The sequence below is a fragment of the Mytilus edulis genome, chromosome 2 (assembly GCF_963676685.1).
Source record: "Mytilus edulis chromosome 2, xbMytEdul2.2, whole genome shotgun sequence".
Classification (NCBI taxonomy): Eukaryota; Metazoa; Mollusca; class Bivalvia; order Mytilida; family Mytilidae; genus Mytilus; species Mytilus edulis.
This window is the reverse complement of record NC_092345.1, coordinates 6,312,460-6,337,393: the sequence shown is the minus strand read 5'-3', so window position 1 is coordinate 6,337,393 and position 24,934 is coordinate 6,312,460. Positions and strand designations below refer to the sequence as shown.

At 30.1% G+C, this 24,934-nt stretch overlaps 1 protein-coding gene across 2 annotated transcripts in view; it reads left to right on the top strand.

Moving 5' to 3' along the window:
• LOC139511352 (ETS translocation variant 1-like) overlaps window positions 1-24,141 on the top strand; it is a 39,439-nt gene extending 15,298 nt beyond the window's left edge. Inside the window, exons 6-10 of one of the 2 annotated variants that reach the window (XM_071298001.1) lie at window positions 8,606-8,888; window positions 10,895-11,115; window positions 11,934-12,038; window positions 20,138-20,337; window positions 20,949-24,141. In XM_071298001.1, coding sequence (XP_071154102.1) covers window positions 8,606-8,888; window positions 10,895-11,115; window positions 11,934-12,038; window positions 20,138-20,337; window positions 20,949-21,395 — 1,256 coding nt within the window. In that variant the 3' untranslated portion in view covers window positions 21,396-24,141. The remainder of the gene's footprint in view (window positions 1-8,605; window positions 8,889-10,894; window positions 11,116-11,933; window positions 12,039-20,137; window positions 20,338-20,948) is intronic. The other variant, XM_071298002.1, reaches the window with a different exon arrangement.
• Window positions 24,142-24,934: the final 793 nt, after the last annotated feature.

The following is a 24,934-nucleotide window of genomic DNA, read 5'->3' as shown; positions in this document are numbered from 1 at the left end:
ATGGTAAAGGGACACAACAAAAGTTATAATGTTGTTCGCCAGACAAACATTGACTAATTGGATGACGACACAAACTAAGATAATTGTCATGTGTAGTGCGAAATCTAAAACGGACTTATCTCAACTTCATCTGCCTATCTCCAAAGGGTGTAATTAATTGTTGTGTGATGTCCTCACAAATGCCGCTGGTCATAGCTACACAAAAATACTCAGTTATAAAGATGGCTTAGTGGAATTTCTTTAACGATTTTATCTTTTCACTGATAATTTCAACTTTTATTTAATGAATGGAGTAAATATTAAATAAAGTAAAGTTTGAGTTTCATTGAAGAAGAATGTTTTTAAAATACCTGCGACATAACTTGAGTGTAACTTGATTTGTTTGCCGACTGATATAGAAATAAATGTCACTTTCTTTTGATGTATGGAGTAACCTCCCCTCTTAGGAATGAAATAGAAAATTCAAAACTTTTGCTCTGAGCACAATGGAATGACAGTCTATTTTCTTTATTTAATGAGACTTAAATGGAAGAAAAAGTATGTTTAATTTGAACTTTATAGCCTTAATTTGGTGACTAAGTCGACATAGAGTATATATGTTATTTGTCTGTATAAATTAGTACAGCATCAGATGCCTTGTCAACATTAGGGCGGAATAGGGCCATTGTTTTAAGAGTTGTTGTTTTAATGAGTGAATTTACTTTCTAGTGAATAAGAACCCTTGCAACAATTCTTTTAGTGGCCACTAGGTGGTCTGTTGCAAGAATAAATTTCTGTCCCTCTGCGATAGATTACATTTATTAGTTGCATTACAAATCTCCCATCATGGTCAATATCTTATTTCAGGACCTACCGTAGGTAAATATGTATTTCAATACCCATTGGTGGCCTTTGGCTGTTGTCTTCTCTATGGTCGGGTTGTTGTCCCTTTGACACATTCCCCATTTCCATTCTCAATTTTATTCAATAAATATTTAAGTCTGTACTTGCCCGCTATGTAAGAAACCCAGGTAAATTATTATTCCAAAAATGTTAATGACACCAGAGCAACAACCACTAAGAAAATGAGTTTCTGTAATGTTTAAATTTTGGTTATCTTTTGTTTTACTTGGTTTGCTGTCTAATTGATGTTTAGTCTTAATCTTTATTCATTTGTATTCTTGTTGATTCTGTTGTACAAGTAGTTATACTCATAAAATACTAGAGGGAAAATATTTCATTCATAATTTTTACAAATTTCCAATTGAGTGTATCTAATTTGTTACAAACATGCTCAGTAAGACCAGGTTTCCATTCAGTCTTAGCCAAAATATCATGTAATTAAGACACCATATGCAATATCATTTTATAAAACATACATAGGTATTTAACCAGACCACAGTGATTGTTATTTGAAATGAAGTCAGGTGTGTGTATTTTTTTAAACAGATGTTCAATATATAGGTCAGAATGTAGAACAACAGGCATGCAATTCTAAGTTTCTTTACTCATAAATATGTATTGTGAAATTGTATGAAAACAAAAACGGAAGAAAGTTTTTGATTTGCTTTACCACTTTGCAAGTTCGTGTGTTGGATATTTTTTTTTATCTCTGTCTGACTGTCATGGCAATGGTAGGGGTTGTTTATGTGTTGGATATTCGTTATCTCTGTCTGACTGTCATGGCAATGGTAGGCGTTTGTCCTTCACTCACAAGAGTTAGGTTATTGTCTGTTAACTATTATAAAATTCTTTACCTCTTAAACTACTTGACCAAATAAAACTTAACTTTGCACGCGTCATTGAAGTATCTAGTTGCAAACAATGTATGTCAAATGAATCCGCCTGCCAACTAAGATGACCAACATGACTAAAAATAACACTAGTGGTAAAATGCAAGTTTTTTCTCTTAATTTGAGGCCTAAATCTAAAACTATTTGGTTTGCCCATTTGTCCTTCAAAAAGTGATGAATGGTAGATGTTAACTCAACACAAAGTTGAACAAAGTCATATAATGATAAAGACAAAAAAGGGTGTTCATAAAACTGGTACTTTAAAAAACATCAATATTTACTTTATGAAGGCTTATTTAATTGTTTATAATTTTTTCACCCTGTCTTGATCAATGTAAGGTTTGCATGCTTAGGTCATATCGTTTAATTGTGCATTTAGCCCGTTTAATTATGATGGGCTGTGGTTAACACGAAAATTACATTTTATCAGAAAGGCGTAATGAAGATGTTAATTTCATATCAGGAATTATTATAGGAATCTATACGATCATAATGAAGTCGTGAAATAAAAATCTGTTAATAAAATTATTAAAGATCAGAATATCATAAGGTTGAATAAAAATAAATATGATATTATCACTTAATAAGTGCAAAGTGGTCTTTGATCAGATGCTATATCGAGTTTAAAAAACCAGTCACTTGCAAAGCAGAAATTGCTTGGATATCAAAGTAGACCGGTTTTATAACTTCCGTTGTTTTGAAGGCTATGCATCGTTAATTAGTTATGTAAACTTGTAGCTTAATTAAGAGGTTGGATAATAGCTGATATTTTTGCCGCTGAAATGCATATTTTAGTGTAAATGACATGATGACAAAATAATTTGTTTGAACTAATGGGTTGCCTTTTTGAAGTCGTAGAAAACATAAATGCTTTCAATATAAGGTGTATAATTCTATATGTCTGAACTAATCTAAGGATTGTGTCAAAGTTTATAGAATATTAGCCCTTTTACATGTCTTATATGCATATTCGTATATATTAAAAAAAAATTCAATTCTTTTATTACTTTGAGCATATATATATATATAGAAATGATTTGTAATTAATTCCGAGTATGTTGATGGTATTTTGTACAAAATTCCTTGATTTATTTGATGATATGAAATGTAATGCCAATATAAGAATATAACTTTTTTTTTACAATTGGAGATGCAAGTGTGTGGATTCTTTTTCTAAAGATTTTTTTGTAATTTTTTTGTAGAAACTCGAAGCAAAATGACATAAAAAAATATTTAAATTAAAAAAATAAAAGAATTGTCTGGGACCAGGGGTGAATTTAGGATTTTTTTGGGGAATAAATATACAACATGTGATTAGCTAAAACAATTGTATCTAGTTTTTATGCATGATAGTATAAGATGCAATTCCAACTGCTCAAGCACAGTTCAAAAGTGTTATCCTTATAATTGTTACAAAACAGAATGCCATCATATATGAATTATTTCCGAATGTTATTTGTACCAGTTTAATTGACCAACTGATTTCTCCTTAGGCCGATTTCTTGTCTAACAAGCGAATAAATAATTCAATACAAAACATTGTTGACTACAAATAAAAAGCCTAAACAAGAATGAGACCATCTGATGGAGCAAAGCCCTTGGCAAAATGTTACAAAAATCTGATATTCGTCAATTAGAGTGTCTTCCCAGGGGAGATTACTGTGAACTTAGACTATCTGCTGAGTTGGAAGCCGATGGCAGGTGTATGACAGTTATTATAAAAATCTGCAGTCGTTGCTCTGACAATTTGATGGAATTACAGACTTTGACAAATTATCTAACTCATTGTTCTCTTCAAGTTTTGATATTTTGAGATCATATATACTTCACAAATTGATTTTTTGTTCTTTTTGGTGTAATTGAGTTTAAAGTCAATTTCCAGAAATATTTTTTTTTGAAATGAACAATGATGATTATTTTAATATCAAACCATTCTTAAAATAAACCCCAAAAAAATTTGAAATTATTTAAAAAAAAACCAACAAACCAGCAGATTTGCTTCTTAAAACTGAAAAGGACACAACTTAAAAATAACTTGCAGAACTGGTTTTATAGAAAATTGAAAATAAATGAATGTTTGATTTTCATAAAAAAAACGTTAAAGTGATTTCTTTCACTATATATTATGAGTCAATTATTAAGTTACATGAATTGTTAACAACCCCCAGTTGGATAAAATATCTTTAATTTAGTTTTCTTTTTGCTACATTTAATTTGAAGACATTAGAAGGTATATTATCCTGTCATATGTCTTAAGAAGTCAACATGACCATAATTTCTTCTTACACTATTTTATTTTTATTTTCATTTGGCAGGTAAAGCATCTCTGCTACACTGACTAATAACAATCAGCTTTATGTTTAATGATAATTGTCTTGACTGGCATAACAAACGTCTTATTGTTTTTATTGTCATTTTTCCATTAAGTCAAACCCTAGGTAGCTCACGGTAAAAAGAAATAGAATAAAATGCACCTACAGTAGAATAAAAATTATCATGGTATTTCTTAATATCATTGTGGTATTATTACAGATCAATCATAATAAGTCTGAATACCATCTACATAACAGATAAGACACAGCGTTAAAATAGTGATTGAATAGGATTACAATTATCAAATAAATTTTCCAATTATTGAAGACGAATCTTTTGTTAAGTGAAACTTAAATTAATTTTAAATTGACTTTTTCTCAGTGGGTAAAACTAAACTTCTTTCAATTATGTAAATGTCTCAAATGGTCGACATGTTTTACAGGAAATATTAAATGGTGCCTGTGTTGGTGACTATCTTGGCATATTGAAAATTAAGTCAACAGGTTCTGAATAAAATTAAAATTCAAAGAAAATTAAATAGATTATTTCATTATTTTTGTCAATTGGAAAATTTCTCCTAGTATGATACCGGTAGTATTTTTTGTGATAATTTTAATTCGAAGAGTTCAAACCAATATTTTTTTTAAATATGTAGAGTCATATGAAATGTGACCTTCATACACTGCCCTTTTAACCTATGACCTGATTTAACTTTTTGGAATATGTCGTCTTATTATAAATACAATGAGGAGAAACATAAATTTTAAGGGTAACTTAAATTTAAGGTAGGTTGCATGGGATATGAAAACTGTTGTGTCAAAAAAAGAAAGGCAAATAGCGTTGAAAATTATAAAGCCTTGAGATATAAAGGTGAGGTACCCTTCAAAAAGGTAAACAAATATCATTTTGAAGGGTTACCTCACCTTAAAGTCTAAAGCCTTAATAATTTTTACCACTAGGTGCCTTTCTTTTTTTGACACAACAGTACCCCATAATACCATTTACTTCTGTAAAAATTAACCAATTAACAATTATATATAATTGGAACTACTTCAAATTCAAAGAAGTTTCTTAACTTGCCTTTTTGATTTAGCCCAAATAATGGCCACTTTTGTCCTTGAGTTGGACAGTACCTACGATATGGCTGATAAAGAACTTGGCTGTCGGTTTTCCATTTTAAGTTGTTTCACATTTTGTCATCCTGAGGCCTTTTGTAGTTTACTATATATTATGTGTTTTATCATTGTTGATGGCTACTCAGTGACCTATAGTTCTGAACTTAATTCACCCAACACTATTGAATATTCATTAGTGTTGGGTGAATAAAGTTGTCTCATAGGCTGTTATAGTACATATCTCCTTATTTTTTTAAAGAATTAAACATTGGAAAATAATGGTTTTTAAAAGTGGGAAAAAAAATAAGAATTACTGTGGATTAATTATTTTTTGTATTAGATGATTTTTTGTGGATGTGGGGGTGTATGTATACCCCATCTTTGTGGGGGTGTATGTATACCCCATCTTTGTGGGGGTGTATGTATACCCCATCTTTGTGGGGGTGTATGTATACCCCATCTTTGTGGGGGTGTATGTATACCACATCTTTAATTATTCAACAAAGTACAAATTCTTTGTATATTTGAAGGCAAAGCCATTAAATCAAATATTTAGGAAGTTAGAAATAAGATTCTTAAAATAAACAATCAAATATCTGCCATTAACACTAAATTCTACAAACAACCAAACCATTTAGATATGGCATAGGAAAGCCATTGTAAGAGTGGCAGATGTTCTTTTTTCAAAATGTTGGGATTGGGCCTATGTTTTTGCAGCAATGTTTGGATTTTCACTTATTTGGACACAGGATTTAATGAATAAATTTTCAAGATATGGAAAGAATATTTTTTTTAGGGAATTCAAGATGGCACTCCCTATAACTGACTCTCCTGAAACTGCTTCTTTCTTGGGACATGCTTATGTGGCATGTTGTTCATCAACTATGAAGTCATTTTACTTTTCTTTTATGAATAAGATATATTGAAAATGAGAGCCATCAATTGAAGTAATAATCAATGCACATTATGTAGTGACAGATACAGTGAATAAGATCTTTATAGATTTTTTATCTAAATTCTGGAAAATAATGAACAATGATAGGAGCAATAAAGATATAGTGTAATTCACAACTCAATAAAGATACACTTTGACGATCAAATCTTTGATAAGATTAACGGGATTTAGATTTGACTTTTGTCATAACCATATTTAAAGGTCTAGCAATAGCTATGCTGCATTGACGAATCAACAAGAAAAAGGTGTAGCTATTGATCTTACTCAATCAACCATTCTATATTATACAATTACTATTCAGCGCTGCTTTTAATTGGAATCACGATGACAGAATTTGTAGAATTGTGTCTTTTATCTTGGAAAATAAGATTATGTCTGTCTTTGTTTATTTTTATCTTCATTTCTTGTAGAAATTTCTCATTTATGACAAATTTTATATTGTTTACTGCAGAATTAGAGAAGTATTCTATTTTTTAACAGCTTTTTTCAAAACCGATTTCTACAAAGTTTTTTCAGAACTTTTTTATATTGTACATAAGGTATAGTCTATAGATAATTTTACTGTTTAAATTTTTCTTTAAATGTATTACAGAATAAAATTGGTCTGCATTTGAATAAAAAATATATATAGAGGATTTGAAATAAATTGAATACTATGAAAATAGAATCTTTAAGTCCTGCTTACGTAATCTAAAGAAAAATTAAGGCATCTTTATTCTACTCTTGTGTGCAATTGCATTGATGTAAAAGATGAATCATAACTTTATTATTCTTCAAAAATAAATAAAATAAAAATCCAAATCAGAATAAAGTTATACTTGGTATTATGATACAATACCAGAAAATATTTATCACTTTTCAAAGCTTTAATTATTTCATCGAATAGATAACTTTATCCTGCATTTAACAAAAACCCATTTATGATATAATCATTTAATATTAAATCAATTTTTCTAGACAATAAATATGATGAAAAAAACCAATTCTATTAAAAAAGGAAAGAAAACAGTACACATATTCTTCACAGATAATTTAGAATTAATCACAGTTTTTCACAGTGTCTGAAATTTCTTTGAACTAACAGACAATTTGTCAGAATTTCTATAAAAGTTATAGCCTAGACGGAATGCCGTTATTTTAACGGATTATCATACCGCAAAAGATGTCTCTTTAATTATTAAAAATGATGAAATGGACACCTCCATAGTAACAAAATCAATTCCCTAACGTTTTCAATAACCATTTTTTTGTGAGAATGAAAACAAATTAAGGTGGTGCATAGGACTCAATTACTCCTGAATGTTGGGGCCTTTTAACCTCGGCGACACTCAATCTTGTCTTTCTATGAATAATTTACGCTGCACATCCAAGAAAATTTCAGTAAGATCCCAATTAACTATGTCAATGATCAGCCATTTTTGTATATGTTAGACAAACACGTTATTGACGGGATAGAAATGAGATGTTATTAAAATTTAAGATTTAATGATCGTCTTGTCAGAAAAGATGTTGACAGCATCTTAATTCATTTTCAGTCTTGTTCATCTTCTCAACTTGTATTTCATATTTTTTATTTTTACAAATTTTTTTTCAAGTTTCTGTCTAAAAGACAAAGTAATTATTTTTCTTTGACTATTGGAAAGAGTTTAATATCTGTGCTGTCAGAATATGGTGCTCCATCATTTAAGTATAGATGAAAAGTACCTTACTTATTACTAAAAACACTTCATATCGTTGATTTACATCTTTGGAAAGTGTTTATGAAATTTGGAAATTTAAAGCCTTTTAGTTTCTGAAGAAATTGAAATACATTGCACATGGTTATTTTACTTTTACTTTACAAGAAAAGCAGTTATGTTAATTTCTGCTGCATCAATGCAATGTTGCAGGATATGCATTGGAATCGTGTTGTGTGGCAAATAATTGTTACCAGCAAGACCAATAGGTCAAAGGAATCCTATGCTTAAACATAATAAAGAGGAAAACGCTTTTTCCGCCAGGGATAATTAACACAAGTGTCATTCAAATTAAACCCAAATACTTGAACTTACAGAAATTTTCTAAAATTCATTGAGGAAACATTTTGCTTCTTTGCCATCTTTACCTAAAGACATCTGTCTCAGCACTCACAATTTTTATTTTTCGAAATCTCAACCAATCTAATGAAAGACGATTGTATTGACTGCAGTATGCAGGTAAAATAAAGGTATCTACTTGTAATGTACTGTATGTCACACTCATAGTATATTTACAGATGTTTAATATACCCAATGTGTTATAAATACCATAATTGAGACTTTTTTGCATACTTTGAAATACATGCATTTGAATATAACAATTGATTATATACAGAAAATGATGTCTACCAGACTCTATCTATATAATAGTCTCAGCATATGTTTATTTATTTTGTTAAATTTCTTATTTTGTATTATTCTTTCTTCCTTCAGTAAATCCATACTTAAAGATTAAAACTGAGCCTAAAACAAGCACCTGCTGTGGTCCAGCCATACCTAACAGCTTACAGAAAGGAAACAGTACATCTAAGTATGACTACGGAGAGAGACGATATCTCACAGGAAGTGACCACACACCATCTTCTCCGTCAGGGTCTGTGTGTTCATCATCATCGGGAAAGGAATCGTCCAGTCTGTCACCGTGCAGTAAAGACGTGGCACAATATCCAAATGGGACAGATTCATCATGTACCTACATGAACAGATCACCTGAAAGGTATGTTTTTACATTTGCAAGAGTTAACTCCCATATCACTTGGCAATAGCAAAAGTTAACTCCCATACAATCAGGTATAATTCTAGCAGGTATAATTGAAAAATAAACATTATTTAATATTTTTAAAATTATTCTTTCAAAGTTCATAAGATTTTTGTCCATGTTTTTTAAAAGTTTTATCCACTTGCTATTAAAATACTATTGGAGACAACTCTTATCAATGAAAATTAAAGTTTCAAAAAGGTAAGAGATAAGTTAAGATTAATTTGATAAATTATCTCAAAAGGTTGAAAAGAAATATCTGATTGGTTCAGTAAAAAAGTTCACAAATAATTACCTGTCATGTCTTTGAGCTGTGTGGATACTCTTATCATAATTTTCATTTTTTTCTGCCTAAAAAAGATAACAATTGGTGACTGAACATACTGCATGAATTTAAGACAAACATTTATGTATATAGTGCACCCTGTATTTGCATTTTGTTATTCTTGCTTGAGATTTGACAAAATTTGGTTATATTACGTTGACAGAGAAGGCCTGCCATTTAATTCTTCTAATGAAAGGGGGTTTGGTTTTAGGTGAACCCAAGCTTCCCCTGGATGTACATAATATATGTATAGTTTATTATTTAGATATATACATATGACTTCTTGTTAGATTTTTCTTGGGAAAAAAAGAATAGAACTATTTTGTTATGTCTGAATATGTGTTATCACTTGTGTAAAAAGTTAAGGATTGAACTATGGTATCTTGTTATGTCTTAATATGTGTTATAATTATTGTCACTATCTGAGGCTGTTAATGCATACAAAGCAAATGGTATTATCTCTTGTACACTTAAGAAACTTGACTGATTTATGATCAATACAAAATCCATTGTGTTTGAAGACTTTAAATTGGAACTTATTTTCAACTTAACATGCAATCTACCTTTAATAATTTTCGTTGTCAAGTTATGCTTTTTGTTGTCATGGCAACAAGAGGATGAAAGGTTGTCAGTTTCAGGAATAAATTTGATGTCACATTGTTACGAGGATGTCATATTTCATTGTGAAACTGACATACCTGGCTTCTGAGAGAAATGAATGTGGATTTCGCATGTGTATTTACAGTTAACGACCTAGTATTTACTTAATGGTTACAAGCTTTTGGTGACAAAATAAAAGTTAATGGACGAAAGTGGGAAACAACTTAGTGAAATATTGCATGCATTTTTATAATAATATTTGATAAAACAATTTGTGGTAGGGAATATTTCTCTATTTTCACTTTCTTCTATGATTGTAATGATTTTCCCTAAAGAGAAGCAATTGTCTTTAAAAATATATAAATCAAAACATGATTAGCAATAGAAAATTTACCTTAAAAATGTTTATACTAATAGAAAACAATATACCTTGATGAATGTTGATAAAAGGAGTCAGGCGACTCATTTATAAATTGACAGGAAACAATATTTTAGAACTTTCTAAACAATTGAGTCATAAAATGTAAATTTGGCTGCAATAAATACCAGTTTCCCTGAACTACAAAATCATTATTTTATCCATTTGCCTTAGTTCATTAATGTCAGAGCATAAGATTTCTATAAAAAGAGTTAGATTATGAAAAGTGATTTTACAATATTTTTTATTTACACAGATAATTGTTATGTTTTTATAAGACAATCCTTTGTATCATCTTTAGCTACTTTGAGTGAAAAAAAACCAAGTGTTTTTTTTTCTAGAGTTCTTAAGGTCACTTAGATGGTGCGATAGAAAATTATAATTTCTTGTAATATAAAAGGGAGTAATTTCTAACAAAAAAGTGGTTAAGGTCATTGTGCATGGAAAGCAGATTAGAAAAGGGGAAGACAATTATACTTCAACAACAGTACAATTATGAAGATTTGGTTGAAATAAAGGTTTTCTTTACACGTCTTTTATAGTACTTCTTACTTAGCCATCAAGTATATAAAACAATTTTTCTTTTTTGAACTTTAATTATAACTTTTTCTTTCTCTCCAGAGTTCCAAGACCCAGCTCAGCACCACAGAAGGGTTATTTCTCACCTGACCCACAGACCAACTATTGTCGTCTTATGTCCACAACTTACGCTCATCATTTCTTCAAGCAAGAGTTGTATGACAGAAGCTATGATATTTCTAGGAATCATGGCTATTCACAGTTGCCTTCTACACAAACACCCACAATTAAACAGGAGCCGAGGGAATTTACATTTGACAATGGTAGGTTCATTCTTTAGGAGATGATTGCTCAGCAAAATTTTCTTTTGATTGACAAACAGTTACTTGGTAACTTGGAGTTCATTTTTGTACAGACTTTCGTTAAAAAAAAATATTGTAATAAAAATCTTTCCCAAAGCTGTATCCTAATTGTTCCAGTTTTGTCAGTGATATAAAATGAATATTTGCAGTTCAGCACATGCACTTACATCAATTTTTAGTCATACAAGATTTCAAAAGATTTCTTATAATTAGAGGTAGTTTCATGACCAGCCATGTGGTAAACAAAGGTATTAAGTTTAATGTCTGTACTTGAATCTGTATTCAGTACCTTTAATTTAAATGTCCCCTGTGAAACACATTGCAGGGTACATAGAAAAAACAGGTGTTTCTCCTTTTTGTCTGTCTGTTTGTCTGTGATTCTGACCGCTTGGTCTTGTTTGCGCACTCACATGTTCAATTTTTGCCAAATTTTTATGATCAATTTCACTAATTATTTTTATTGCTCCCTCAGATTTTCTTACTCTCACTCTATCCAATAAATTAGCAGTGACATAAGGATAGAGATGTCATGTCTATGCAACAGTTGACTTTTTTTGATTTTTTTGAAAAAATGGTGTAATAGAATAAATTTTGATTTTGAATTTCATCTATTTTACTTCTCTTTACAAAAACCAAACCTACACATGTATATAATACCAAAACATTGTTTAAGTTGTAGTAGACAATAAAATCTGTTAAAGGGAGACAAACGAAAAGGTCAATCATAGAGTTGTCTGTCAATATATGTATATGTATTATAACTTTTTATGAAATTGTAGGTTTTCCTTGTCCCTACGACAATCCAATGAGATTTTTCTGTCACGAGTCAGCTGACTCGTCATATTTAGAAAGGTTTAGAGAAAAACACAGGGAGAGATTTGAAGGTTTGTTGATTTTTGTTTAAGAAAAGAAATATAAAAAACTGAACATTATAAGGCAGATTTTCTACTGAATCAGAAAATTTCTTACTGTTGGTTACTTATATATCCCCCTTACATCAAAGTCAACAACATCAAAGTCATCAACATTAAAATAAACCTCCTTTAGCCAACATCATTTATTTATCATTCATATTCACTATTATAATAAATTGATGTTTTTTTTGATTTTCGAAGTCAGTGGTCATAGATCAAGAAATGTTGAGACTAGTTTAAATATAAAGACTGAACCGAACTTCATCAAACTTGGGATGAGATAGTGACCTTTTTTCCATTTTTGAAGGTCATGCTTAAATAAGAAAAATAATTGAGGTAACAGGGATTGAAATGGAAATAATGGAATAAAAGTAATACATTTTCATTCAAACGGATAGTCTAGATAAATTCCAATTTTATATTGTGTTCTGGACAAATTCACCATTTCAGAATCAAAAGGACTATCAGAAATTTCATTTTTTTGTACCCCAAAATGAAAATAACATCATTATGATAGACATTTTAATTCATAATTTTCTTGACTTTTGTAAAAATGCTTGTAAATTTTTTTTATTGTTTCCTATCTGTAACTGCAATCAGCTGTTGAATAGTTTCTATATCCCAAAGGCTCAGAACAAATAACATCATAGTGAATTTGTATGCTGTTCGCATCAGTAACAAATGTTTCTGGTGACAAAAAAGGAGTTTGATTAGCTAATTTAAATAAGAATAAAATAAAACACAATCAAGATCCAGTTTGATGTCTTATTTAAACAGAGTCAGGAGACTTTATCTAGTAATAGTTTCCTAATCACAGGCATCCCTACCAGAAAAATCAACTCTAATTAACTCCCAAGTGAAAAGCTGCGGCTGATCAAATTCAATTAGAATTAACACCATCCTTTTACATTTGGGATCAAAAACTCTTCGGCAACACTGTACGTAAATCCAATTTGTAATTAAGTTGACCACTGGAAGAATTTTGAGTTGATCTTTTAAGAATAATGAGACCTTAATCCTGTTTGATGAAAAAATCTTGGGAAGCTATCGATGTGCTGGAATGGTTGACATCTCGTTAGTGGATGGGTATTATCTGATAGAGAAAGGTCAGTTTTTGTCTGACTTTTTTTACCTATGTGAAAAGGTTAAGAAGATTTGACAGATAAAGACATGAGACGATTCTTGTAAAGAAAATAGATTTGGATGTTCAATTGTTGTAATATGTTAATAGTTATCAGACTTTAAAAACTTCTTTGGTTCAATTATTCTATCACTTTCAAAATATAAAAAAAATAGAGATGACAGAAGTTAACAAAAATGGAGAAAAGATGAAAAGGATGAAATTATAAAACAAATAATCCCAAAATTTCTCTAAAAGATAGAAGTCATTAGGTGGGAAGGAAAAAGATACCAAGAGATTAATTAAAAACCACAAGTAAAGAAAGCCATCAACATGGGCAAAGTAAAACAAAACAGTATATCAAGCACTACACAGAAATCTTAAGATCGAGTAAGATTGGTGATTATCCCACTGAAAACTAAGGATGATCTCAGGGGCTCTGGAAGGGCAAGCAGTTGTTTTAATCACCTATAATTTATCAAGAAGTACCGGTATACACATGTTAATATATGTTTATGTATATGATAAAGGAGGGGGTTTATTGGTTCTTAATACAGTTGCTATACTTCATTAGATTTCAAAAGAAGTTTCAGCGCTGAGCTGAATTTAAATATTAACTGTTTTGAATACTTTTTTTTTACACTGTTGATTTAAAAAAAATCTCTTTAATTAGGATTTTTTTGGAGCAAACAACATTTATACTAGAAATTGCAAGTTTTCTTTTAAAAAAAAAAGAAAATTTGGAAATGAGTTTTTATTTCTGTACCAAAAGATATTCTACAAAAAATCAATAGAGCATGAATTATTCATGAAATTTTACAATAGGTGATCAGGAGTTGATTTTTGTTAGTCGTTACTTTATCTTTTCTTGTTTGAATAAAGCCCATATTGACGTAGAATTAGCGATAATTTTTCTTTTGATAATGAAAATGTCATCGGTAGCACACAGAAAAATGATGTACAAACTTTATAATTATTTTTGTATTCACTTAGTGGTAGTTGGATTATTATCATGATGGGCAAATTGATATTAAGTTTTACTACTACAATTCATCAAAAACATGTCGCAAAGTAATTTTACAAACATGTACCGTCTACACCGGATATGGTTTGGCTCATAAAATATATTTCTTTAATATTTATGTTACAGCAACCAAATGAAAGCTGGTTTTGTCTGAAGTTTTACTAATTGAGTATTGTTTGGGTCAAATAATGGTTTTATATCATATGTTTAAACATCTAATCTTTTTCACATATCTTTTTAAATTTTGATTTTGTATCCTGATTATTTTTCTATTCTCATATACCAATTAAAAAAAAACCTAGACATTTGTTAATATTTATGAAACAATTTGGAAAGGTTCATTTTGAAGAGACCATATATCATTAAAAGAACTCTTATACTGCTGTTTTTAACGGTTATGGAATTATTAAACATTGCAAGATACCCTTATGTAATTTTTTTATGCCCCACCTGCAATAGTAGAGGGGCATTATGTTTTCTGGTCTGTCCGTCCATTCGTCTGTCGGTCTGTCCGTCCGTCCGTTCGTTCGTCCGTCTGTCCCGCTTAAGGTTAAAGTTTTTGGTCAAGGTAGTTTTTGATGAAGCTGAAGTCCAATCAACTTGAAACTTAGTACATATGTTCCTTATGATATGATCTTTCTAATTTTAAAGACAAATTAAACTTTTGACCCCTATTTCAGGGTCCACTGAACATAGAAAAGGAAAGCGAGAGTTTCAGGTTAAAGTTTTTGGTCAAGGTAGTTTTTGATGAAGTTGAAGTCCAATCAACTTGAAACTTAGTACAAATGTTCCCTATGATATGATCTTTCTAATTTTAATGCCTAATTGTATTTTTTACCCATTTTCACGGTCCATTGAACATGGAAAATGATAGTGCAAGTGGGGCATCCGTGTACTTTGGACACATTCTTGTTTTTTTATTATTTACTATACACTCATGTATAAAATTCAGGCCCTTACTGTATTTTTACGTGAGACTTATTCGAATATATAAATGTAGGTAACGCAACTTAAGTTTAGTATATAAACAAGGAAATGTGGTATGATTGACAATGAGACAACTACCCACCAGAGCTCTATAGTGTAAGGTCTACAAAGTTGGTGTAAACACAAATAAAAATGATAAAGTTTATATAAGCATGCCTTGTGTAGACCTCTGGCTTTTTCTAGTTTAAAAAAAAATGCATTTGAACTTTTGACGCAAAAATATAATTAAATTTCCCCAATAACATATATATTTAATAGTTATAAATGTTTGGCAAATCGATTTGTAAATCAGGTTCTACTTTAAGTAAGTCATGGAAAAAAACATATTATCACAGTATTACAGCTTTACAATTGCTAAGATACTTAATTGTTAATTTACAGTTAATTCTAAATTGATAATTATTTGCTGTAAAATCTACCCTGTTATTCATTTTGAACATCAGGATTTAAATTATCAAATTGTGTATTCTACCTTGCTATTCATTTGAATGTCAGAATTTTTATTCATTTTGACCAAATCATCCCTATAATGTTAAATTTTTTCACAATAGATTGAATCTTTTATTATTATAAGATCCTAGGTTGATAGCCATTTTCACCATTCAATCTGTAGCATCGTCCTTGATCAAAGAGACTTCCGTTGTACTTTCGTTCTATTGTGTTTGGTTGTAATAACGCCGCGTTAGTTAGTGTAATTAATTTTTGATTATCTGAGTTAATAGTCTTATTAATGCAGTCGGGGCTTTCACCGCATAAACAGTTAACCATTGTTCATTTTCTTAAATTAGCCTACAATTCTGTTCAGGATCGACTATTTACAAAATAATTACCATCATTTTGTATAATTTTGACAAAATCGTATATTCTAAATCACTGGAATTTGAATTTCTATTCTTCTAAAATGGTCGTTAGATTTCGTAATGGTTGGAATTTACTAGGAAAACAGAATAAAGGTTATTACAATACATCTATTATGTTGCAATTTTTCTTCTAGCTTGCTTCTAAATTTTCTATAATTATACAAAATACTCGATGATTTTTTTTTTTTTGAAATTATAGATTTAATGTTTACATTAGAAGATAATTTGTCTTTTTCCCACGTTAATTCTGAATTGTTCATATGAAAGTGATCAAGAATATATCGTATTTTATACTATTTAAATTACAAAAGCCGCAATTGTTATAAAAACCACAAATTAAAATTTCATGTGTCATCAGTGAATATATCAAGTTCTTCCTTGTTATATCACTCATATATATATATTGAATGATTGATAGATTGTTGCTTAATGTCCAGTGGCAAATGTTTCATGCATGTTCTGAACAAAAACAAATTGAGAATCTGTACATTATGTAGGTCTTGAAAAAAGGGGTACTATAATAAAGGGTAAAAAATTGAAATGCAAATGGAAAATGAGATTATATTGCAGCCTGTAGCCAGATGCTATTATTTGATAGGCTTTAGTTGACCCCCCCCCCCCCCCCCCCCCTTTATCAACAACAAAAAAAAGTAAATAAAGACTTCAATAGTCTAGCTAGAGATTGAAGTTTTTAGTATCTAAGTTAGAGCTTTTGTGGCGACCCTAGATAACCCCCCTTCAAGAAGAAGATTTTTTGGTTTAAATTAATTTTGGAAAATGTTATATAATGCCATTTTTTTTATTGCATGAATTTCTTTTGCTTCAGTAATCCAAAAAAAATGTTCTAACTTTTTCAATTGCACATACAAATTTGTAGTTGGTATAATTTGTTCTATCAACAATGAGACAAACTCCAACATGCTTTATTCTAGTATTCACGACCATATTTGTCACATTTAACAAGCAAACTCCCCATGGAGAACATATTCAATATTTCTTATTTCATTAGGACTAGGGATCAACCTCTTTATTAATTGAGCATCGTAAAGTGTGGAAAATTGCATTTTAAAATGCCAAAGAGCAAACAATTTAGGTCCCGAGGGCTGGTTCTATGATTGAGAGTCAATTAGTTTGTTGATCAAACGTATGTTTGATAAGGGATTATTGTTGATCTATTAGCTTAATCCAATTCACAACTTAATTGAATAAAATTATTAGTTGTTAATCAAAAGTTTTCTCTCGCTTTATTATATTAGTTGGTAATTCGTCTATTTGAGGTGAAAATCTTGGTTTGAATGCTCAATGAAGCAGTTGTTTTGAAATAAAAGCGCTGGAAAATGTACATGGAAATTTACTATAGCATAATAGTAGGATAAGGATGAAGAAAGATTCATGTGAATACATTAAGATATTAAGAGAGTACTTTTTAATAATATTTAAATCTTAAAGGATTTAGGTGAATTGAATGTGTAGAGTATAGCAACAAAACAATTAACCAAAAAATTTGATTGATTAATTGTTGTTTGCTTTAAGTCCATTGAAAACAAAAAGACTCTAGAGTTGAAAATAGAATCTTCAACAATAGTCAAGTGTCTATACTCTATACAGTATAATCACAGTCTAAAATTTAATTTTTTACCATGTATATAAAACTCCCTAAATGTTACAAAAAATCTTTATCAAAAAATGTCTTGGAATCTGATATAAAATAAGAATAGAAAAAAAGTTATCTTGAATTTGATGAATGTTGCATAGCATGTTTACTTAAGAGACTATAAATAAAAGGAAATATTTAGAATGATGACTTTGACAATGATAAGATACTAACTATCATAAGATAATTGTATATATCTTCTCAATGTTATTATGTTTACATTTGTAAGGATTCAAAAGGTAATTTCATTTTGTTTTATTATTCATGTCCACTGTCGTGATATTAAATATAAGATCATTATAGAAGCCAAAAACATAAAGAATGACCAAGTAAAGATTGTAACGAATGATTAAAAGATACAGTATGACAATAAAAAGTGATACGACACCACATAGGCTTCCATTGATGGTTCTGGGTGTGTTTGATTAGATGTATCAAGTTGATGGTTTACTCTGTTCTAATCATTTGAAACCATTCAAATGAAAATAGAAACAACACAATTTAATCATCATTTGATGTTCTGTCCATGGCAAGGGTTGGTAGAACATTTTAGAAATATGACTCTTAATAGGAGATTTAGCTAATTGACTCTTTTGTAATGATATAAGGGGTAATTAGCGCATTCTGGTTTTAACCCATGTTCAGGCTTTGAAATTAGACTGTATGAGCAGTGTAAAGTGCGTTAATGAATTGTCTGTCCTACATTACAAAATTTGTATTGTAAAAATGAGTAGAATTGTAATCCCTTTGTTCAGTGCAATAGGACACTGTAATCTGAAAACCATTTTGATGTCTAATCAATCTCTACAATAATATCACAAGATGGAAGATGTTTACTCATCAATTTTAGAAATAACAACATTTTCATCAATGACATCTCTTTCAATAGAAGTATTCTACACAAATTTATGGAAAATAAAGAAAGGTCCATTTGCCTTTAAAAGTAAAGAAAGGTTCATTTGCCTTTATTTAAAAAAAAAATGAGGATTTTGATTAGTTTATGATGTGTGTAGATTTTGCTTATCCAAAGAATGGGGCAAAAAGGTATTAATTAAACTATATATATGAAAATACAATTATAAATTACAAGAATGAAAAAGATTTCCCCAAAATTTTATTGGAGATATACTTTTAATATATATAAATAAACTATACAGTAAGAAAAATAAGTGTTATTAGGCCAAAATCTTTTTAATGCTTCGCCTTGGAAAAAGCTAAATGGCTTTACATAATACATTTGTATTAAGGAAAAAAAGTCTTTGAGATTTAAACATCCTCTATATTAAAAGTTATGTTATCATTAACCTTTAATAAGATAATGTGCATACAGGTATATTGGTGGTGTTTTTTTTTTTTATGAAAGATTGATTTTGAAAAGATTGTTATCCACCAATCAAAAATTATTTCAATTCTATCTTAACAATGGAAAAGAAATTTGATTACATAGATCAAAAACAATTGTTTCAAAATATTGGAAATAAAATAAAAAAGTTTTGTGTGCAATTGTTTAGATGAAAAGCTCACCTTTAATATTAAAGCGAACTAAAGATATACATACCAAACATAGCTAATTTTGAATGGGAAAGTTCATTTGGATAATTATTTATGTTTGAAGATACTGTTATATATTTTTTGATTATTTGTAATTGTAATTTTGTATCTTTTAAAAAAAGTAACAAAATAAAGAATTTAAAATATGATGGTATAGATGCATTTTATAAATTCTTGAACTTTGTGGTCATGATTTTTCTTCACAAAAAAAATAAACTCCTTGTTGAATGGTAATTGAAGGAAACATTTATTGATATTTCCCTTTTAAGTAGGGTATTCACCTTGTCCATCTGACCATACGTCTGTTGAACAATTTCTGTCTTATATTTGTTTGACTTTTCCCCAAGTACAACTAAACAGAATTACCTTACCATTGATAAGTAGTATGACAGTAATGAGAAGTAACATGCATGTTCCACAGTTATGTCAGACACTTCTTCCTGTTTGTCGATACTTTTTTTAATTTTTTTTATATAAAATGAACATTTTTGTCACTCATTGTCCAAGTACAGTATTTGTGTACAGAATTGACTGTGATAAGTTTTAATATGTGAACATTTAACGATTTGTCAGACATATATTCTTCCTGTTTGCAGATAAATGTACATGTACTTTAGCTTTTTGAATATGGTAAAAAAAAACTTATTGTCACACCTTTCTTCATTACGACTACAGAATTATTTTACGTTTAGTCGACAGTTTTACAATGATAATTAGTATCATGTTATCACTTATCAGATCAGACAACTTCATCCTCTTGTTGTATGTGGGGGTTGGACAAGCATGAAAAAGTTCTTTTTGTGCTGTTATTTGTTTCATATATCCAGAAACTGAATTATAAATATCGTAATTTTCAATATTATATATTTACAGGTATTGAAATGAAAGCTGATTTTTATCGAGACTTCTATTTTGATCGTTACCATAGAGATGGACCACATCCAACCTATCAGAGACGAGGGTCATTACAGTTGTGGCAGTTCTTAGTGGCCTTATTGGATGATCCAGCAAATTCTGCATTTATTGCATGGACTGGTCGGGGACTAGAATTCAAACTTATTGAACCAGAAGAGGTAAAGAATTTAGGCAATACCTATTAAAATAAGAAGATGTGGTATGATTGCCAATGAGATAACTCTCCACAAGTGACAAAATGACTCTGAAATTAACAACTATTAAAGTCAACACAAAGCCTTCAACAATGAGCAAAGCCCATACAGCATAGTCAGTTATAAAAGGCCTTGAAACAACAAAAGTTAAATAATATGGCTTAAATTATATTTTAGAAACATAGGCATAAATAAATACTTTTGTCTGTAGGTTTGTTGATCTATCAATGATTTATGGATTTCCACAGAAAACCAATAAGGACAATAAGTACAATAGCAGTGAAAATCTAATCATGCTGTATATCATGTAAAAAACATATTCTGTACTTAGAGAAGTAAAGGGAAACTCCACTAAGGCTATGAAGGGGAAATAACTCTTTGAAACCATCAATTATTTAAAATGACCAATTACAAAATAACATCCCTTATTTAGAACTCAGAGCTCATATGGAGCAGAATAATCTGATATCCAGAATATTTTATAAATAGTTGTCCCAAATGTACCAGTTATTCAATGAGTAGATCTGCATTGTAGAGTTACAATTTTTGTTATTCAGACTGAATGTTCATTTCAGGTTGCACGTAGATGGGGAATACAGAAGAATCGTCCAGCCATGAATTATGATAAATTAAGTCGATCTTTGAGATATTATTATGAAAAAGGTATAATGCAAAAAGTTGCAGGAGAACGCTATGTATATAAATTTGTTTGTGATCCTGAAGCTTTGTTTTCAATGGCATTTCCGGACAATCATCGACCCATTCTGAAAACTGAGTGCTCAAGAGACGAATATTTTCGTGAACCAAACCACGGGTTTGAAAATCAGTCTATCAGTTTACATTCAGGACACATTTCTCAAGGACATTTGCCTCCAAGTCACATGACACCTGTACATATGATGCCCCCACCTACATCCACGTCCAATATGGCACCATCAAATATGGAGCAGCGGTACCATTACATGCAGGATATGCAAAGAGTATACAGCTCAGGACCTTATATGGAAAATTGTGTGTATTGAAACTGGCTCAAACAGGGAACTTAACAATTCAGATTATACTGGATATAGACTATTAGTCTCTGTGAAACTGATTGGACAACAGTTGTCTGTTCTTTTGTATAAATTAGTTCAAAGTCAACAAGATGATTTATTCAGTTGAAATTAATTTATAGACCAAAACAATTCTTTTATGTTTTCATGTTACCTACTTGGACCAATACTTAGAACCAAATTAAAAAAAGAATATGTTATGGAAATCATGTTCTCGCCTTAAATCTTACATTCAACAGCTATCCTGAGATAGGAAAACTTTTCATATACTATCTTGCTGCTTATGTTTTTAGCATAACAGTTTTTTCTTTATAGAGAACTAAGAGAAGTTCATTTAAGACAGTGTCAAGGTTGTTAATAAAAATGCCCTAAGTAGAACACTGAAAGTATATAATCTGATCTGTTTATAATGGTGTAAGTGGCACTCTGTAGTTTTAATCTGACATATATAAAACTTAGAGGTCAAAAATTTTCAGTAAGTGTATTATTAAGACTACATTGAAGTTTACATCTTATTTATAACTTGGTCAGGTTAGAAAATATTAATCTCAATTGTGCCTCAGCTTTTACAAAGCAAAATGCCATAACCATTTGTTTTTATTTGAGTGTTCCATGACAATGTCATACCATGTAATAATATATAATATATTTCAACTGGAGTAGATGGTGATCTAAACTACAATTTGCAACTGTAACAATCATTTAAAAATATTACATGTACTCCAGGGATGATTGTGATTGGCCTAGAACTTGTACATGTATGTTGATTTATACTATGATTTTTGATGATTCTTTGAAATTTTATAACCAACTGAGCTTTGTCAGTTTTTCTGGTAAATAATGTGCTGTAATTTTGAATTTACAACCTCCAGCAACTGTAGTCTTGCTTCAGCTTTCTTTTCTTTGTTAAACTGCCAGTTACTGGACACATGTCCTGCAAAACCATTAATAATGATAAGGACATTGTCACGATGTTAGATCATTTATTATCATGATTATAGTAATTTAAGATGTTAATTTGACCATTTTATTTTTGAAAGTTTCCTGCATTTGAATGTACTGTTAACCTTCTTGACTTAACATATTGTTAGTATATAGTATATATTGTTTGCTAGTCATCTTTATATGCAATAAGATTTAGTTTGCTTTCTGATATTTTATACTTTTTACCCTGGTACCCTGAAAGGTAAAATCTTGAAATATTTCCTATAATTCCTATACTTAGATTATGTTTACCATTGTTGAAAGTCTGTATTTATTATTTAATTTTTGAAGTCCTGAACTACTGTAGTTGTTTTATAGTTTCAGAGTCAAAATTAGTCCCATAATTGGTACAATATTTTGGTTTTCATTTTGTAAAAGTTTCATTGCCAAAACTAAAGTGTTGTTTATTTTTGCCATTACCTGATGATGTAAACAAAATTGAATCATTTTATGAAGCTTTTTTATTATCAATAGCTCTGATCTTACCAATATTGGGGGGGGGGGGGGGGGGGGGGGGGGGGGGGTTGTTCTGATCCCATTTGCCGCTTACTTTTTTGTCAGATCCCTCTATCATGCTTACACTATGTGTGTAAGCAATTCTCATTTTTTGTAATTTCCTGAGTCCTGCTAGACTTCATTTCCCTGTTTTCACAGCACAATGATTTGTTTTTCACGTGTCATGCTTTCAAAAAATTGGCAACCCAGTGTCACACTTAAACCCTAAAGACACCCACCATATTGTTATGTAGGTTTTAACAAGGCTATAGCAATGTGTACTTTATTGAAACACTCTTGTTGTTTGTAATGTAAGCATAAAACTACAATACTTAGTTACATAGCTACCTGATCAGTGGTAGTTTTTGATTATCTAGTTATAATACAAATCATTGAAAATGATAGCTGTGAAATTAACATAGCAAGGGAGATAATTCCAATATGTTTAAGTTGCATTGAAAGGACTAATAAACCAGTGATGTTATAATTATTAATTTCCTTCAAATATTTAACAATATTTGATTCAAGTGTCATTCAAATCTTCCTTTTTGTAAAAGTTTTGTCTCAGATTTAGGAATTAAATAAACTCATTTCTAATTTGATGTGCTTTTTCTCTTTGTTAACAACAGTTGAAGGTTATTCTATTACTTGTACAGTTGTATACTTCATTTATTAAAAGGTACCTACAAGCACTTAGAAAAAATTACCCTGTTAAACTTTAAAAAATATCCTCTATTTTTTTTTGCATTATTTTCCAAAAACAAAGACTATCACTTGGAGATATAAAACAAAAAGAGAAGAAAATTCTATATCAACAACAAACATAGGGAAGCAATGTACTGTACCTGCAGCTTTCATCCCATTGTACATATCTGATCATTTTGATGACATAAAATTGTCTGCAATCAACAAGTACTTTCAAACATAATTTTTCAGTTTCAATAGGTGAATTTTGTTCTTGTGTAAATAATTTTAGGACAAAAGGATCAGATCTAAACTTGCACATACATATAGTTACTTACTAAAAGTTTACAATCAATAATTACTCTATCCTTGGGACACATAATGACATTTAGTGAAAACAGATCTTATTTTGTTCAAATATTATTTACAAAATGTTATATTTTTAAGGAAATGATATTTTATTTGTTAATAATTCCATTTCTAGTCAGATTGTTGTATATTTATATGTAAAAATTGTGATCATGTTGCCATGACAATAAAAATACATATGATATTGTTTTATTTTGTTGAGAGCCAAATGTGGTAATGCAAGCATACATTCAAAGCTTCATTTTCCTTACAAAAGAAATATTGTCAGTTGTCTGTGCAGTGAAAAAAAAAACCTGTTCTGAAGGGCAAAACATTATACACTCATTACCATCAAGAACAAATACTGTAATATTTTTTTCTGGTTGAAAAAATATCACAAAATACAAAACTTTTGTTGCAGAAAGGTCCACATAGGGATAGTGATCCGGGGGGCTGAGTTAGTTTACTACTTAAAAGCTTATATTTTAGAAGGTTGGAAAACCTGGATGCTTCATACTTTGTATATAGATGCCTCGTGTTATGAAGTTTCTGTCTGTCACATGCCCATTATCCTTGACCTCATTTTCATGGTTCAGTGACTTCTTGAAAACAAATTGAGTTTTTGTAATGTTAATTTCTTTCTTATTATGAGTAATAGGACAAGTATATTTAATATGTGTATATCTTGCAAGGTCCACATGCCCGTCAGACAGTTTTCACTTGACCTTGACCTCATTTTATGGATAAGTGAACAAGGTTACATTTTGGTGGTCAAGTCCATATCTCAAGTACTATAAGCAATAGGTCTAGTAGATTTGGTGTACGGAAGAAGTGTAAGGTGTACATGTCCAACTTGCAGGTGTAATCTGACCTTGACCTCATTTTCATGGTTCAGTGGTGATTGTTAAGTTTTTGAGTTTTGGTCTGTTTCTCTTCTACTGTATGCAATATGGAATGATTGTAAGGTGTACATGTTAAGCTGGCAGCTGTCATCTGAT